Source organism: Phocoena sinus, chromosome 6 (genome assembly GCF_008692025.1).
Source record: "Phocoena sinus isolate mPhoSin1 chromosome 6, mPhoSin1.pri, whole genome shotgun sequence".
In the NCBI taxonomy this organism is placed as follows: Eukaryota; Metazoa; Chordata; class Mammalia; order Artiodactyla; family Phocoenidae; genus Phocoena; species Phocoena sinus.
The window spans coordinates 42,520,920-42,536,903 of record NC_045768.1 but is presented as its reverse complement, the minus strand read 5'-3'; the positions used below and the strand labels follow the sequence as shown (position 1 = coordinate 42,536,903).

Here is a 15,984-nt window from a genome sequence, read left to right as displayed (position 1 = left end):
GCGGCCAAGTCAACGCACAGCACAGGGCACCTCTCCTCTGCTCTCCTTCCTTCCCTCCAGAGCTTAGGGAACACACGGTACACCACCCCTACAAGGAGCAACACACTGTGCCCTGCCAAGCCCCTCAAGATCCCCCATCACCCTCTGTCGCCTGCAACTGTTCTCCTTTTCCCCTGCACCTGTCCAACTCCAAATCTGAAATCAAGGTAAGCCAGCCTGGAGCTGATAAGATAATGAGAAGGCCATGGGCCAGAAGGAAAGTAGGGGTCAAGGAACACCAAACGCCTGCCTGGCACTTCCAGTGGAACTGGGCTCTGTAACAATGTTTCTCCAGAGCCAGGATGAAAGTCTAGCTGTTCCTTCTGTGGTCATAGAGCCCTTTCTCCAGAATGCAGACAAGAGACACAGGAAGCTGCTTTCTTAAAATTTCTCCGACCACGGTCATGACAACTAAGGGCCGTTCCTAGGTCACAGCAATTTATATGTATATATTATAAATGTTTTTTAGAACAATCAAATATGAAAACTCCTTACTTCATATTATGAATGTGTCCACCCTTAATCTGTTCTTCTGGTTTCAGTTAAAACCCTGGGACTTCCCTGGTGGCGCCGTGGTTAAGAATCTGCTTGCCAATGCAGGGGACATGGGTTCGATCCCTGGTCCGGGAAGATCCCACATGTCGCGGAGCAACTAAGCCCGTGCGCCACAACGACTGAGCCCACGTGCCTGGAGCCCGTGCTCCGCAGCAAGAGAAGCCACCGCAATGAGAAGCCCACGCACCGCAACAAAGAGTAGCCCCTGCTCGCCGCAACTAGAGAAAGCCCACGCACAGCAACGAAGACCCAATGCAGCCAATAAATTAATTAATTAATTTAAAAACTTAAAGCCCCAAGGGGGAAAAGAATGAGCATAGTAATGGAAGAAGAAATGGACACAAGTGGTCCATCTAAGGGTTAATTCCAAATCTTTCCTGGAAGGCCATGGAAAAGGGACGGACTGGCTCCAAATACAAAGCAGCCCCCAAAGTGCTCCACCAAGGTGTGTGAGGCACTCCCCGTGCCCAGGCTCAAAGGGCCAACCTGCTCTCTCTGAAAAGGGCAGAAATGCGCTTGAGCATCTTGCAGGCTAGTGAAAAGCACTGCTTAAGGCCCAATGAAGAAGAATAAGGAGGAGGAGGGTTGAGTCAAAGGCAGCTGCCTCAGGGAGACTAAGAACACACACCCAGGCCTGCGCAGGGCAGCTGAGGAACACTGCGCCTCGCAGGCTCCACCTCCGTGTCTCCTAGGATGTCGTCCTTCCCGCAGGAAGCAAGAGACCCACGCTGATATGACAGGAGGCTTCTGATACCATTCCCCCGCGAAGGCAGTGAGACTATCAGCCGCGTGCCGGGCGGCAGGCGGGGCGGCTCAGGGCACACTTGCTCACCCTCCTCAGGGCTCTCGCCTAGCGCTCTCCTAGCCGCCTGCCTGCGGGGGAAAGAGCGGAGAGCGAGGGCGGCCAGGAGGAGCCCACCAGACCTGGCCGAGCCCCGCAACGTAGCCCATCACTCCTGGAGAGGCTGAGGCTCAGGCCCCTTGTCCAGGGCTGACAGCGGCTGGAAACTGGCTGAGATGGCAACGTCGCAGAGGAAGTTTCAAAGTTCAGACAGCCCTTTAGATTTGGTCCAGTCTCTTCATTCTACGGCTTTCTATAGAAATAGTAAAGGAACAAAGGAGCGAAACACCCGTGGGTTAGTCGCAGAAGGCAGGGCAGGAGTATCCGACTGCCTTTCCGTTACAGGCTTCAGAAAAGATACTCACAGCTACACCAACGTGCAGAGCCGCAGGGGTATGTCCCAGCCTGTTCACTCTCACACAGCCAGTGTGCCGCTGTTTTTGCATGATCTACTGATTTCCAAAAATATATCACAAGAGTTAGAGAGAAAAGAGACTTAAACTCTTAACAAGTACCCTGCCATTCTTTTAAGGGCAAACCAGAAACAAGAATTAAAGTCATCCTGTATTATTAGAACAAGTCGCAGGAAATGGGTCAGCTCTTTAGGACAAGAAGAAAATTGCATTTGCCATCTGCGGAAAGAACCTGTAATATAATAAAGGAGTTCTGAAAGGTGCAGTTCCTAAAATATCAATTCTCGTGGCAAGAACGTATCATTGTGTCTTTACCTTAAAAAATAAACTAACCAAAGAACCCTCTCAGACTGACTGGGTATAAAGCAAGCAAAGGCTGCTGCTAATGCCACCCTCCCTGACTATCTGGGATAGAAACACAATTAGAAAGAGATGTTTTAAAGCTCTCAAGTTAAGTGAGGTGAGGATGTTCAAATCATCAAATGAGGAAGATGCGCCATTGCCCAACACAGGCCCACAGCACCTTCTCCCCTTCTAGTACACGCACTGCATCCTATTTTGAAACCCAGTGCCCTGTGACAGATTATCCAGCACAGGCTCGCTAGCTTTCTGCCGGTAACCATGCACCAATCTCAAGTCCCCATCCTCTGGAAAAGGAGAATTTTACATTTTGTTTGATTACAAATGTATTCTGTTTTGCAGACCAGGGTGTTACTATAGAAAGTTAATCACCTCCTCAAAGCACATTCTCAAGTGTCTTTCTTTTAATGCATTCAAGCACCCAACTTCCCCTCTCACCAGCTCACCACCACATTATGTTTGAAAGAAGCACCAACGTGGAAGTTCCCTAAATCTTAAAGAAATGCACACACCAGAGAATCTAAGGAACCCCTCCTAGCATTGGTTAAGGAAGCTGTGAGAGAGAATAAACGGGTGGGTAGGATTCCACAGAAGGGTCTTTTTTTGCGGGGTGGGGGGCCTGCAGCAAAAAGCTGGAAGACTGAACAATGGGTGGATGAGACACTGGAGCGTTTCTCTCTAGAAACCACTGGTCAGCTGCAGTCACCAGGAAATAGGTGGAAAACGCCACCCGTCGCCCCACAGCCTCTTCCCCAAATGGAAATGTAAAAAACAAACACTAAAACTGAAAAAGATGAAAAAAGTTTTTAAAAAAGAAGCAAAAGAAAAATTCTACTTCAATTTTTTTACTAAGTGATGGTGATAAAAAAAAAAGGGGGGGGAGGGCAAATTCTGGAAAGAGGCAATTAATTCATGATTTCAGTTCTCCAAAGAGAAAAAACATGAGGCCATCTCTCAGAAATACTCGCGAACGTGTTCCTAAACATCACTATTCACTTCCTGTAATAGAGCCTGAAAGTCTCACTCTAGCTGTTTTTCTTTAATTTGTGGATCAATTATTGCTCCCTTCTGTGAAACTGCAGAAATACCGTGGCATTACTAACATTCTGGTTCCCGACTGCACCACAAGCCATCACACACTTCCCTGAAACAGCTATTTGCTTCCAAAGCAGTCAAACTGCTCACAATCTAAGATTAATCCTGTAATAAAGGTGTGTAGAATTTTCAAAGGACTTGTGTAACAGTTTTCCATTCAAACTGCTGGATAAACTGCAATTGGCTTTTTAACCCGAAACAATTATGAGAACGTTCAACTGAATCATTCTCCTGAGACAATCATGAGAAGCAGGCATGGAGACAAAGACGCCCTCGCCTTTAAGACAGAATTTCTTTAACTGTGCCCCAAGTGGCCCACAAAATGACAAAGAGGCGTGGTAAATGGAGAACAAATCAATGATACCCATTAGAAGAAAGCAAGACATTTAAATTCACTCCCTTCAACTGCTCTTTGTTCTGGGAACCCAGCTGCCCACCCTGCCCCCGTGACACCTCCTACACCCACAAGTCCCCAGTTACTGAATCCCCAGTTACAAGAGAATGATTGTAAACTGAGCAAGACAAGGTGCTTCGCTGAGCTACAAAGAAACAACGGCCACTACCTTTGCCCGCATGGAGCTTCCACTTTAGTTAGAAACACAGGGCAAGTGGTCATTAACAGTTTCTCATAGTTAAAGGCAAAAAACGATATGCTCGCTCCAAGGAAATAATATATATCACTCAGGAGTTCAAGTTCTCAAGACTGTCTGCTCTCCCCAGTTGTGTAATCCCCGGAAAGCGTCTAGAATGGCCTTCAGATTATTTTGTCTTTTTCTTTGTATTAAGAGCCAATAGAAAAGCCAAAACCAGGAAGGATAATACTCAGAAGGACATGTCAGGCTGGGGGCATCAACTGTAAAACAACCAGAACTGTGAAAAGTGCTTGTAGTCTTTCCTGCTGGCAAATAAGAAACAGGGAGTGTCTCACGTACATTATTTTACACAAAGTAGGTGCTTAATATTTGTTCATTTGATCAGCATTCTATATACAACTGTTCTTTCTTATGGTATGTCTGGTAAAAAATTTAGACGAAATATTTGTTTTCCAAAAACTGGCAAGTGTTTGCTGAATAAATGAATTTGAAATATCTTGATAACTTTATTTTTAAATAATACTAATTTTGTTCTTAAAATTGAAACATGAGGCTCTTAACAAAATATTCGGCACTGATTTCAGAAATTCGGGCTAGGTATAAAGGTCAACCCCAGAAGCTACTTAGCAAATTCAGTCTTTGGTTCTCAACACTGCAATATGGATATTTATTTTGTTTGTAATAAAGTCCAGATTCATGACCACCTAGGATTTATGAACTCATTTGCGACAGCATGTTTAGGTCCTTTTTTTCCTTTTTACTACATGTTAGATGAGAAATCAGACAGGTTTTTTACATAACAGTAAGGTAACAAATCATAGGTGATTGTTGAACAACTTCCTATAATTTTATTAGTAACAGCTGTTCACACAAAATAGCATTTGGGTCTGAGAACAGTTCTTTCTTTAATGTTACTCCATTCAGCAGAACAAGAGAAAACATTCAATGTTTACTGTAGTCAGTTATTGTCACAGATTTAATTACCAACAATCACACATTTTACCTTCTACTGCTATTTCACACTTCCCTAGGATCAATTCTGCAGAGATCTTAACATTGCTTAAAAGTTTCCCTTTGAAAAAAAATGTCACTACCCTCCCCTTCAACCAGAAAATTAGACTTTAAATTTGCTGCTACAAATACTTGTATTTCCCTCAACCCAAAAGAGAGAGTCTGGAGAAAACACATTCTTTCCACCTTCTCAGTGAGAAAGCAATCCTAACCTTCTTAAAATGGCTTCTCTCTCTTGCAAGATGTACCCTTTGAGGTCCCTAATTTTCCTCTACAACACCCAATCCACAGTTCCATTAATACCAAAAGAACTAATAACCTTAAAGAAAAACTAATATGAATGCTGGAATCAAAATCATCCTTGGCAAATCTCGTTCATTTCTTTTCAAGTGTAAGTTTGCCTGGATCATGAAGAAAAATGTGGTTCTTTTCTGCTAAGTTTAGCATAGCAGGCAGCCTCACAACTGCAGAAGCTGTTTCAGGTCCTTAAAAATTCATCTGTAGTAAAAATCATAACTATATTTAATAGGCATCTCTGAAAACTGAACATAAGCCATCTCTTATAAGGTACAGCTAGGTTGTTTGATTTTTTTTAATGAAAAAGAAGCTATAAAATTTATCTGTAATAAACAAAATGGCCACTAAATTATTCTTCTGGTTCTCCTTCCTAAGCCTACCTAAAAATATGTGAACAGATACATACGGGATCACTTCACTGTTCAGTAGGGTTTTAATTTGCGCCCAAAATTCCCATAAGAAGAAACAATACGTAAGTACAAGTACGAGATTGACAGTTATATGGCAGATCTAGACAATGAATCTACGTGGTTCAATGCAAAAATCTTACTCTGAACGCCTTGTTATATAGTCAGAGCTACAGTTTTGGTTTTTATGAGGGATGCTGCCACTTCACTCTTCAGATACAAACTATAAGTACTTTGTTTCCAAAAAAATAAAATGAAGAAAAAAAGGAAACACATCCAAACAAATCCTGACATTTAGCAACATATTCAACACTTGCAAAGCTAAAAAAGTAGCAAAAAGAAAACCAGCTGGTCTTAAAGCAGCCTCATAAACACTGTATTATGGTATTTCCAGGGAGCTTCTGTTATTAGGGCTGCTCAGAAGGAAGCTTTCCTTCTGCGGCTCTGAGGAGCCATCCTAGAGAGCCACTAACCTCTAGGTTAATTCGGGCATCAACATCCTCATCCTTCCCCTAGTAACTCTACAGAGGGGTAATTGGGTGGGTGCTTTTACCGAGACCTGCATGCATGAGCTCTCCACACAGTCTAACTCTGTCAGAGCACTTCCAGCCTTCCAGGTGTCTTCTGCTCTGTAACTGTTCAGTTTTCAGTACAAATGTACATCGCTCAAATTAAAAACGTTCTTTCTGCAATTCTTAAAATTTAATCGTTGCGGTTCTCCTCATGTAATTATATATAGGTAAATTGTGAAAATCTGTTCGCTCACCACCTGTACGCTAGAGAATTTAAAAATTCACTCTGTTGAGTGTATCATGGGGAAAAGTATATGGCAAAACGATGAGAGGGTTAAACTAGCTTCTATACAAAAAAAATCATCAAGACATGGTATGGTTTCTTTTTTTTTTTTCCTGTAAACTTTCATATTTTAAGTGTGACTGTTATCATTCCCAAATGCACCCAGCACAGAACTGTAATACATGGTTCAATATGTGATGTAACATCTTACATTAACACTTCCTATCCTGGAATGCATTTGTATTTAATTGGCTCAAAGAGTTACATATAATTTTTTTTTAAAGATCATGATTTTCTCTGCCACAGAATAAAAACATTACATTTCCCCATGTCTCTATGTCTTCATTGTTTTATGGTCCCAATTTCTATTAGGAGGGTTACAAATAAGTTTAATTACTCAACAAATACTTATTGAGACCATTCTATGAATTAGAGATTGTGCCAGAAGCTGGGATTTAATAGTGAACAATATAGAATCAGTCCTCAGTCCTACTCTCCTAAGCTTCCAGTCTAGAATAGAAAGAAAATCTCCAATCACATATGTAATTCAGTTAGAAGAGGAAGAACATATATTCTTTCATCTAAAACGGGCCTAAACTTTGCCTCTTCAATAGCTGGAATCCAGTCAATAAAAAAAGGTTTGCTAAATTTTTCTATCTGATGACTAAGATCTGAAGAGTAAAGATTTCTAAAACATGTAAAGTAAGAACAGGTTAATGGGGGTAAAAAATGTGTCTTCAAGGAACTGAAAATTTCAACATGAATATCCTTGACCGGACGCAGGCATTCAAGGCCACTTGTTTTATACAGACTTAAAGACACATTATATTAGTGTGACCTATGTACCACCAAATAATTAGTTAATATTCGTAAGTATTAATTAAAGGAAACAATGTGCATTACATCTAGGAAGTATATAAAAACTTAAAATATTCTCTTTGCATATCTACGTAGAAAACAAACAGTTTTCTTTGAGGTGTCTAAGAAAATAAACACTATATAAATGAATTTAGAAAATGAATAAAGAAAACAAGAATTCAGAATTTAATATGCTGTTTTATGGTAGTAGGTTTCTGGGTTCGTTTTTTAAAAACAATAAATATCAAAATGTATAAGTACTGTAGAATTTGGAACATATCGGCATAATTGCTGGATAGGTATCAAGGCAGCCCAAATTTTACTGCCATACTTTCATCTAGGCAGGTAGCCACTATTTTCTCTTTCTAATTTCTCCGTAGTATAAAATTAACTAATTAATTTTATATTTTGCAAGGGGCCCCTGCCAAATAAATCCATTAAAATGGTGTCACACGTTGAACCACAATTTACTTTGAAAATAATTTTACACAGAATTTCATTTAAATATAAGGGTGATTCCTCAATTTAAATAAAGTAGTTAAAAATACTGGTAAACCTTTTGATGGGCATCATTTACATGAATGAACACTGAGTGCAAAAGCAGCATCAAAAAAGCACATCATCAGGCATTGCTCAGAAGGAAACCCACCCCAATACCTTCCCTGGTTCAAATCAACCATCACTTCTCTCCGGGACTCAAAAATTACAAGCACACACACAAATCTACACTTAGTATATGGCACTGACTATATAAATCGTGTAGGTACTGCAGTAGTTATGTTACAAAAGCAACATACCCAGCACATGAAGCTGTAGCAAATCTTACATGATGTCTAGGGATTGAGTTTCTAACAAAAAGTTGTATAGTTTTAAAATGCTAATAAATGTAGATGTTAAAGTGATGTCATATTTTTCTACCACTTCTAATAGGCCACACTTGGGGGCTGGGGTGGGGCTGTATTTAACCCTACTCGAAAATCTAATAAGAAGGGGAGAAAAAAAGTTCTCCACACCACCATTTTAGCAGTAAACTGTTTTTTTTTCCTCATAAAATTATCTCCAAGTTCATTTTTTAAAGCAAAATATGTTTGTTTGTTTTTTTAAAAAAGCACAATATGTTACTTAAGTCCAGTCTGTAATTAAGTGTCCATCTACGGGCATTTCTCCCAAAGTCCTCCTCCTAGACATTCAAACCTAGGCCCTCAGACAGACAGATCCCCTGAGCTCTAACTCACAGCTGCTAGGAACCCAGAACTGCCACATTTTCAGGCAATGGGGTTGGCCTGAGAGACCTCAAATGCCCTATTCACAGCTAAACAGAAACAAATAAAGACTGTACACAGGGCAAAAGAAAACAAAAAACCACCCTTAAGTCTCTCTAAAACACACGCTTTTCCCCTTAATCATGCATTAAACTCCATACGTTTCTCTTGCCCCCTCTATTTTCTTCTCAATCTTGAGAATTCAGAAAGCATTCAACTACACCTTTTCAGCCATTAGAAGTAGCTCAAAATGAGAATAAAAAATTAAAAAATAAAATGATCTTCCTTTTCCAATTGCAGTTTTCCCCTTCCCTGGCTTCATTCCCTGAAGTCCACCCCTCTTATCCAGGGTTTGCCTTCTGTTCTTTATAAACATGTGCACATTTACCTAATCTGGTTTCAAAATGAAGACATTAAGCAGGGCATGTGAGTTAACCATTTGTAACTATTTGTAATCACTGTATTTTGTTCCTTCTTGTAAATGATCCAGTACATAAGCAGTTCAGTCCTAAAGGCAATTGGTTCCTCGAACCAGGAGATGGAAAGTTCAAGATAAGAAAGAAAATGCGTGCTTCTCAAATCAGAATTGACAATATTTTCTTCCAGAAATGTCTGAGAAGTCTATTCATCATACATGCAAATATCCAGAACACGAGTGCAGACATTTTTCAGGCCTGTTACTGCAAAGCTGTTTGTTCTTCCTACCACAATAGCTCAGAGTTATGTCGCGCTGGCCTGAACGTTGATTCTGGACATTCTCTCAGAGATAATAATCAATAAAATTCCTAGTTCAGAAATGGCATTTTCTTGCTAACTTAATGTTAAGGCAGAATGCTGGGTTATTTTGTAGAGATTAAAGGGAAATTTTTGCTGTTCACTTCCCGTTTTCCTTCTAGCCCAGATTCCAAAGATATTAAAATGCCGTCCGCTTTAAACAAAAGGTTTCTATTTGCTTCCATGAGAGTAATTGAGGCTGTACTGGTAACTATTGTGAATTCAGGCCTACATCTGGGTTGCCTCATTAAACAAAAGATACCCATCGCTGTCAACAACCATACAGCACAACCCTCCCGTATCCCTCATCTTTATCTGGAAGGAATGGTGGAGAAACACGCCTGTCACCATTAAGAAACTCTTCTGGGTCCCTCCTTTTGGTGGTCTGGTGATTAGAGAACAGCACTCGTGTGACACATTTGGGCTTGCCTCCCCGCCCCGCGAATACACAAGCCCGCTTTCTTCGGAGAGCCAACCACCCGGCACCCTCCTCATCGCTCCTCGGAGAATCCAGTCGCGAGTCAGCCCACCGTTCCACCATTCGCTCCCGACCCCGGAAAGCACTAATAATGGATGCACACAGGCCACCCCACCGGACGCCATACCCCAACGTGGCTCCGCTCGCCACCCTCGGGCCACACATACGCACAGCTCCCCACTCCACCACCCCACAGGGCGCCGCGGCCACGACACTGGAAGTTCAACCCCCCTGCCCACCTTCCCACCCCCGCGCTTCTCCCCGAAGCAATGTGTCATTGAGCAAATCGCAGAAGCACCGCAGACAAATGCGCACCCCCGAGTGCACAGCTCTTAGGGATACCGAAAGGCACAAGCCGAGGCCCTGAGCAGAGCAACCCCGACCCCTCTGCGCGCGCGCGCGTCTCTGTGTACGCGCGCGCGCGTCTCTGTGTACGCGCGCGCGCGCCCAAGAGGGTGCGGGTAGGGGCCGGGGACGCGCCCGGGGAGGGCAGGGGCGAACCGCGGGCGCCCGGGGGCCGGGGCCACGGTCCCTGGGGGCTGAGGGTGGTGGGTAGGGGGCGCAGGTCCGGCGGGAGGGCCCGCGGCGGCCGGCTCCGGCTGTACTCACCGAGCAGCAGCAGCTTGAGCTCCCGGCGGGCGTCCCGCTTGTCCCTGCGGAGCTGCCGCTCAATCTCGTCGTTGATCCGCCGGGCTTCCTTAGCCTCCTCGCTCAGGCAGCACGCCATGATGGACTCCAGAGTCATTCTTCCAAAGTGCCTCCGCTGCAGCCCCGCCGGCACCCCCTGCTCACACGCGCGCACACACACCCTCCCGCCCTCGCTCCCCCGAGGCAGCGGTGGCCGCCGAGCCCCCGCCGCCCGGGCGCGCGTCCGGGATGAGCTCGGGGAACCGCCGCGGGGGCCGCGGCCAGGGCCGGGGCCACTAGGTGGGCCGGGGGTGCGGCGGGAGCTGGCGGCTCGAGCCGCCGGGAGGAGCGAGGCGGACGCGGGAGGCGGCCGCGGGCTCGGGGGGCGCACTGGGGAAGGCCGCCGCGCCCGGCCTCGCTCAGACGCCCGCGCCTCCTTCCCCGGGAACGGGCGGCCCGCCTCGCCCCCCGCGCCGCCGCCGCCGCCGCGGCTCCCCTAAGCCGTGCGCCCGGCGGCGAGAGCACATCCACCGGGGCGTCCCCGCAGCGAGCGACCGCCGACGGCTCCCTGCGCCCGGCGCGCTCGCTCCTCGCCGCCGCCTGACACGGCTCCCGGGCGCCCTCGGCCCTGCCCGCGCCCACCGCCCGGCTCGCGCCCAAACCCGACTCGCCGGCCCGCCCGCCCGGCCGCCGCGCGCTCCTTCGCCTCCGCCTCCGCCTCCGCCAGACGCCCACCCCCGGCCCGGATTGCCTGGCGCGGAGCGGCTGCTCAGTGCTCGCCCTCCCCCTCGCCACACACACACATTTTCTTCTTTCTCTGAACTGGAGCACAGATCCGGGAGGGAGGCGGCGGCGGCGGCAGAAGGAGGAGGAGGAGGAGGAGGAGGGAGGGGATGGGCGTGGGAGGAGGGGAGCGGGAGGCGGAGCCGCCAGCCCCTCCTGAAAGGCTTTCCTGGGCTCGCAGCCGCCGCGGCGCGCCTCCTAGTGCGGCTCTCCCCTCGCTAGCGCAGCTCCCGCTCCCGCGCCCTAGGTCTGGCCCACCGGCTCAGCGGTCACGGCCACCCCCGGAGGGGGGCGGGGCCGGGTCGCTGAGGCGCAGCCGGGGCCGCCGCCAACCTGCAGCTGCCGGCTGGCCGCCCGGGCGTGGTAAAGCGGGAATATGGCGGCCTCCGCCCGCCAGCTGCCCACTGGCCCCGGAACGCGGCCGCGGCTCCTCCGAAAAGGCGGGGATCTCGGCCCAGTAAGCCCCCAGCACCGGCCGGCGCCGTGAACACCCTGTCCGGCTCCCCCGAAGACGGCCTCGGCGCTCCCGCCCCCGGCTCCGGGGCAGCGCGGATCAGCTCCGCCGGGCGGCTCTTGCCCAGTTCGGTGTTCTTTCCCGTTCCTATTTCTAAAACGCCACTTGGTTAGAAAGTATCTCGCGTCACCTCTGACCCCAGTTCTGTCGTAGCAAATAAGATACACTCAGTCGTGGAGTGTGACTGGAGAAGAGAAGGAACTGTCACTGTCTCGCGGAGGGAGGACGGGGGAGATTTAACAGGAGAAACTGTCCACAAAGTAACTGGAGATAGAAATCTAAATCCTGAGCAGAAAAATGAAGCGGCCCAGTTTCCAAGAGTCTCCTGATAGCTTCCAACTTTTCATGCCATTGAAGTTGTTTTGTTTTTGTACAAGCTCTCCTCTTGTTTTTGAGAAAGGCACACGATGTTTAACAGACAAGTAATCGACTTTACCATTCTAGACCGAGATGGAATTATGACTTCTGGGAAAATGCAAAGTAATGTGAAATAAAAGAAATGGAAAGAATAAAAGAGGAAAATGGGAAAACCAGGATCGCTGCAGCAAAATGCCATTCTAGTATTTTGTTTTTCCACTTTCGATTGAGGCAGTTTACTTTAAATGTTGTTTGCTTATTTTGTTGTAACATGTGTCTGATAAATGGCCAGAAAAACTCCTTGCTCGTTCAAGTTTTATTTGATCTAATAGCTACAAGAGGTGAAACTCATACTGCTTTCTGCCTTAATGGAGCCTCAGGTCTTGAGAGTAAATTGTATCTTAAGAAGGGAATCCCTTTTTCACATTTTATGTTTTCTCTGAGATGTCTCTAGTGCAACCTCCTGATCCAGAATGTAAAGTGAGGGCATGACTCTACTATTGCTATAGGTCAAGAGTGCACATAGGATTCTTGGATGATGGGTGTGCGACTGCCTTCTTTCATTTGCCATTACTTCCACCCCTTGAGACACACACACACAGCACGACTTAGATCAAACAAGTCATCCAGACATAAGATCTATATTTTCGGCTCCCCTTTTAAAAGGATATTTGGCCTAGAAAATGCAGTTATCCCTTAGTTGAATCCAAGGATGCAGAATCTGTGGATGAGGAGGGCCGACTGTAATTAAATTTCACCTTGGCCAGGAAAGCAGAAAGGACAAACTTCACCCCCTTTATGTGAACGCTGTGAAATCAAAATTTAAAATTAAGTGACTAATGAAGTTAAAGACTGAAATTCAATATGCCAAAATTTTAAATGGCTTCAAGGGAAAAACTTAATTATAAGTTTGCATCCTCTCAAATATGTCTATACATGAATTGCAGAGAGATACAAAACATCAGAAAAATAACAGAAAGCTTCAAATAAGTGTCTGGTTTCCTTGCCAAGGATCCTCTGAGATTTTTGAAAATGTCTCCCAAACTATGCTATTAAGCTATCAGGTACTCCATTTTGACTGAATTGACCTAATATATTTATATTTTTATTTTTATTTTTATTTATATTTATATATTTGGACAGGACATATCGGGTCTTAGTTGCGGCACACAGCATCTTTAGTTGCAGCATGTGAACTCTTAGTTGCGGCATGTGGGATCTAGTTCCCTGACCAGGGATCAAACCAGGCCCCCTGCATTAGGAGCGTGGAGTCTTAGCCACTGGACCACCAGGGAAGTCCCTGACCTACTTTTTGATGAAAGGAATTAAATTCTTTCAACACACTGTAGAACAAGAAAAGTCTGTTTTGTCACCCCTATATGCCTAGCATCAGGGACACTCCTTGGCACTTGGTAGATATTTGAATGGATTAGACAAATCAATAGGAGGATGTTCCTTCAAGTATTGGGAAGAAATCAGGAAGTAAGGAAAACCAACACTCTACAGCGATAAAGTCATATATGAGTGTCAATAAGGAAACAGGAAAATGTCAAGTCTGAGCCCAGATCTACTCAGAAACCTTTGCATATGTATCTGGAAAGCATTTGCCAAGAAAATATTCATACAACCTAAGTCCAGCGAACAAAATCCATGTAGAAACTACTGAAGTTGTTGACCATGTTCTAGAAGCAAATATGCTAAATATTCAACTAAACATGGATCATGTTACAAAGTCCCAGTTCATTAAATCAACAGACTTATTCATTGCCTACCATATGTAAACAACTAAGATGAAAATGCAAGAAGAGAGATACTAAGATGAATAAAATATGGTCGGTCCTTGCCCTCAATAGGCTTAACGTCTTAGGGCTCTGAACAGCTATAATAAAAGAAAATGAAATCAATTTGTATTAAAGTTGGGATACGAGTAAAATATAAAGGTATAAAAAGGGAGGAATCATTCATTCTGTTCAGGAGAACTGAAGACTTCACAGGAAAGGGGACATTTGGAATGAATAGGTTTTCGATAAATATGTATCTACACCACTTAAGAGGAAATCAGCAATTTCAAATCACCCCGGAACAGACAGTGAGATGATAAACCATTTCGAGAACTCAAGGGCAATTACTAGATAACTGAAAAGCAAACCACAAAACCTTAGGAGCAGTGAACACCAGAGGAAAATGGAAAGACTATCACCTCTTCTGTGACATCCTACCTCCACTGTTATGTCATCCTGTCCTTTGGGTACTGGCAAAGAAAAACAGTCAAAGGCATAGTTCAGTCTCCAGGAGTGATCCTAGGGTCAAAGAGTGTAAAGGTCACAGCCACACTCTTGTAAAAGATGCTTGGGGGGAAGGAAAAGCCTGCACTTCTCTTGTTCCCAGAGTCACTGAGCATGGCTGCTTCACACCATGCACTGCACCACTATAATACCACTGTAATTGTCTATTTCTCTCCCTCTCTCTCTCTCTCTCTCTCTCTCTCTCTCTCTCCTCTGTCTCTCTCTCTCTCTCTTTCCTGAGATTAGGAGCTGCTTGAGAGCAGGGACCTTGTCTTTCATAACTGTTTTCAGTGCACCCAAAAGAGTGCCTAGCCTAGAATGGATAGTAAGGGATGAATAAACACAAGAATACAAAACCTACATCAACAACAAACACACTCGCAGACTCCCTGTCCCAGGCAGTGCACTATGCCAGATGGCTGAGGCATACAAAGCCCTTAAAGGTTTAATAATCTATTTGGGCAGGCAGTCTGCATGCATAAAACAACAATGTGAAATGAGAAGCACTGGCTGCTAAGCTACAGTATAGAGAATGAATTGCTAGAGGAGTTTGGAAGAAGGAGCAGTTAGTCAAGCCACCATGCAAAGCAACCTGAAGGAGTATGGGTAGGCACACAATGGTCACCTGAAAGATCAATTAGAAGTCAGCCTAAAACATTGCAGATCCTACAAGAGCTGGGAAAGAGCTGCTCTGGGCAGAGGTTGCTGGCACAGCAGGCTGGCCAAGGAATAAAGTGGCCTTGCTTTTGAGGAAGGCAGGCAAGCAAGCCCTGGGAGACTCAGAGAGCTATAAATGGCGCCACCTAGAGGACATTTCTCAAATCAGCAGAAATATTATGATTTTTTGATGAAATAAAGAGGGCTTATCATGTTGAAGATGAAAAACATGAAAAAAAGAATACTTTCTTCTGAAAGAGAAGTACCCACACTGCAAAGCCACCAAACAGATATTGTAGATGAAGCAGAATACCTCAGTGACATCTTTCCACTAACACCTTTAGTAATGCATACAAGTAATCCTCTGCCTCTAATCAAATGTACCTATTTTGTGCTTATCCAAGGTTAGCATTATCACAGGTGGCATTGTACCTCACAATGTGAAGCCCATCGAAGTTCCACTGCACTGGAAGGCTCTACAAGACGGGCCATATGGGAGCCATTTTTAAGCTGAGTAGACCATGTTTCAGCCAGAAAAGAATAAGCAAATGAATTAATGTGTACTAAAATCAGATAGTGAGGTATCAGATCACCGAAAATCATGATCAAAATCCTTTTTGCACCCAAATGGTCAACAATGACTTAGCTAGTATAGGAGCTTCCTTTCTGCCCCAGAGTTACTACAAGTTGGAGCCATCTGTTTGTTGCCCGAGACTCCCTGGCTATGCTGGACTCTCCTGCCTAAGACCAAGGCTGCAAACTCGGTGGTCTCTGAGCTGCAGAAGGGTTGCTTTAGACCCAACGGTGCTAATGCAAAAACTGAATTAGCTGCCAGAACTTAAACATCAAACGGTTCACACAGAAATCTGGATTTTAGTTCCTGGTCAAGATCTGGCAATTCCACGCCCATATTCCCAGATGGCAATGTTTTCCACCACCTGCTTTACTCCTCATTGCTGTAAAACCTAAACCAGTTTAAATGC

General features: G+C 45.1%; 1 protein-coding gene across 1 annotated transcript in view; it reads right to left on the bottom strand.

Moving 5' to 3' along the window:
- Positions 1 to 11,218, bottom strand: part of GNAQ (G protein subunit alpha q) — a 290,925-nt gene extending 279,707 nt beyond the window's left edge. Inside the window, exon 1 of the mRNA XM_032634848.1 lies at positions 10,388 to 11,218. Coding sequence (XP_032490739.1) covers positions 10,388 to 10,523 — 136 coding nt within the window. The 5' untranslated portion in view covers positions 10,524 to 11,218. The remainder of the gene's footprint in view (positions 1 to 10,387) is intronic.
- Between the last annotated feature and the right edge of the window lie 4,766 nt (positions 11,219 to 15,984).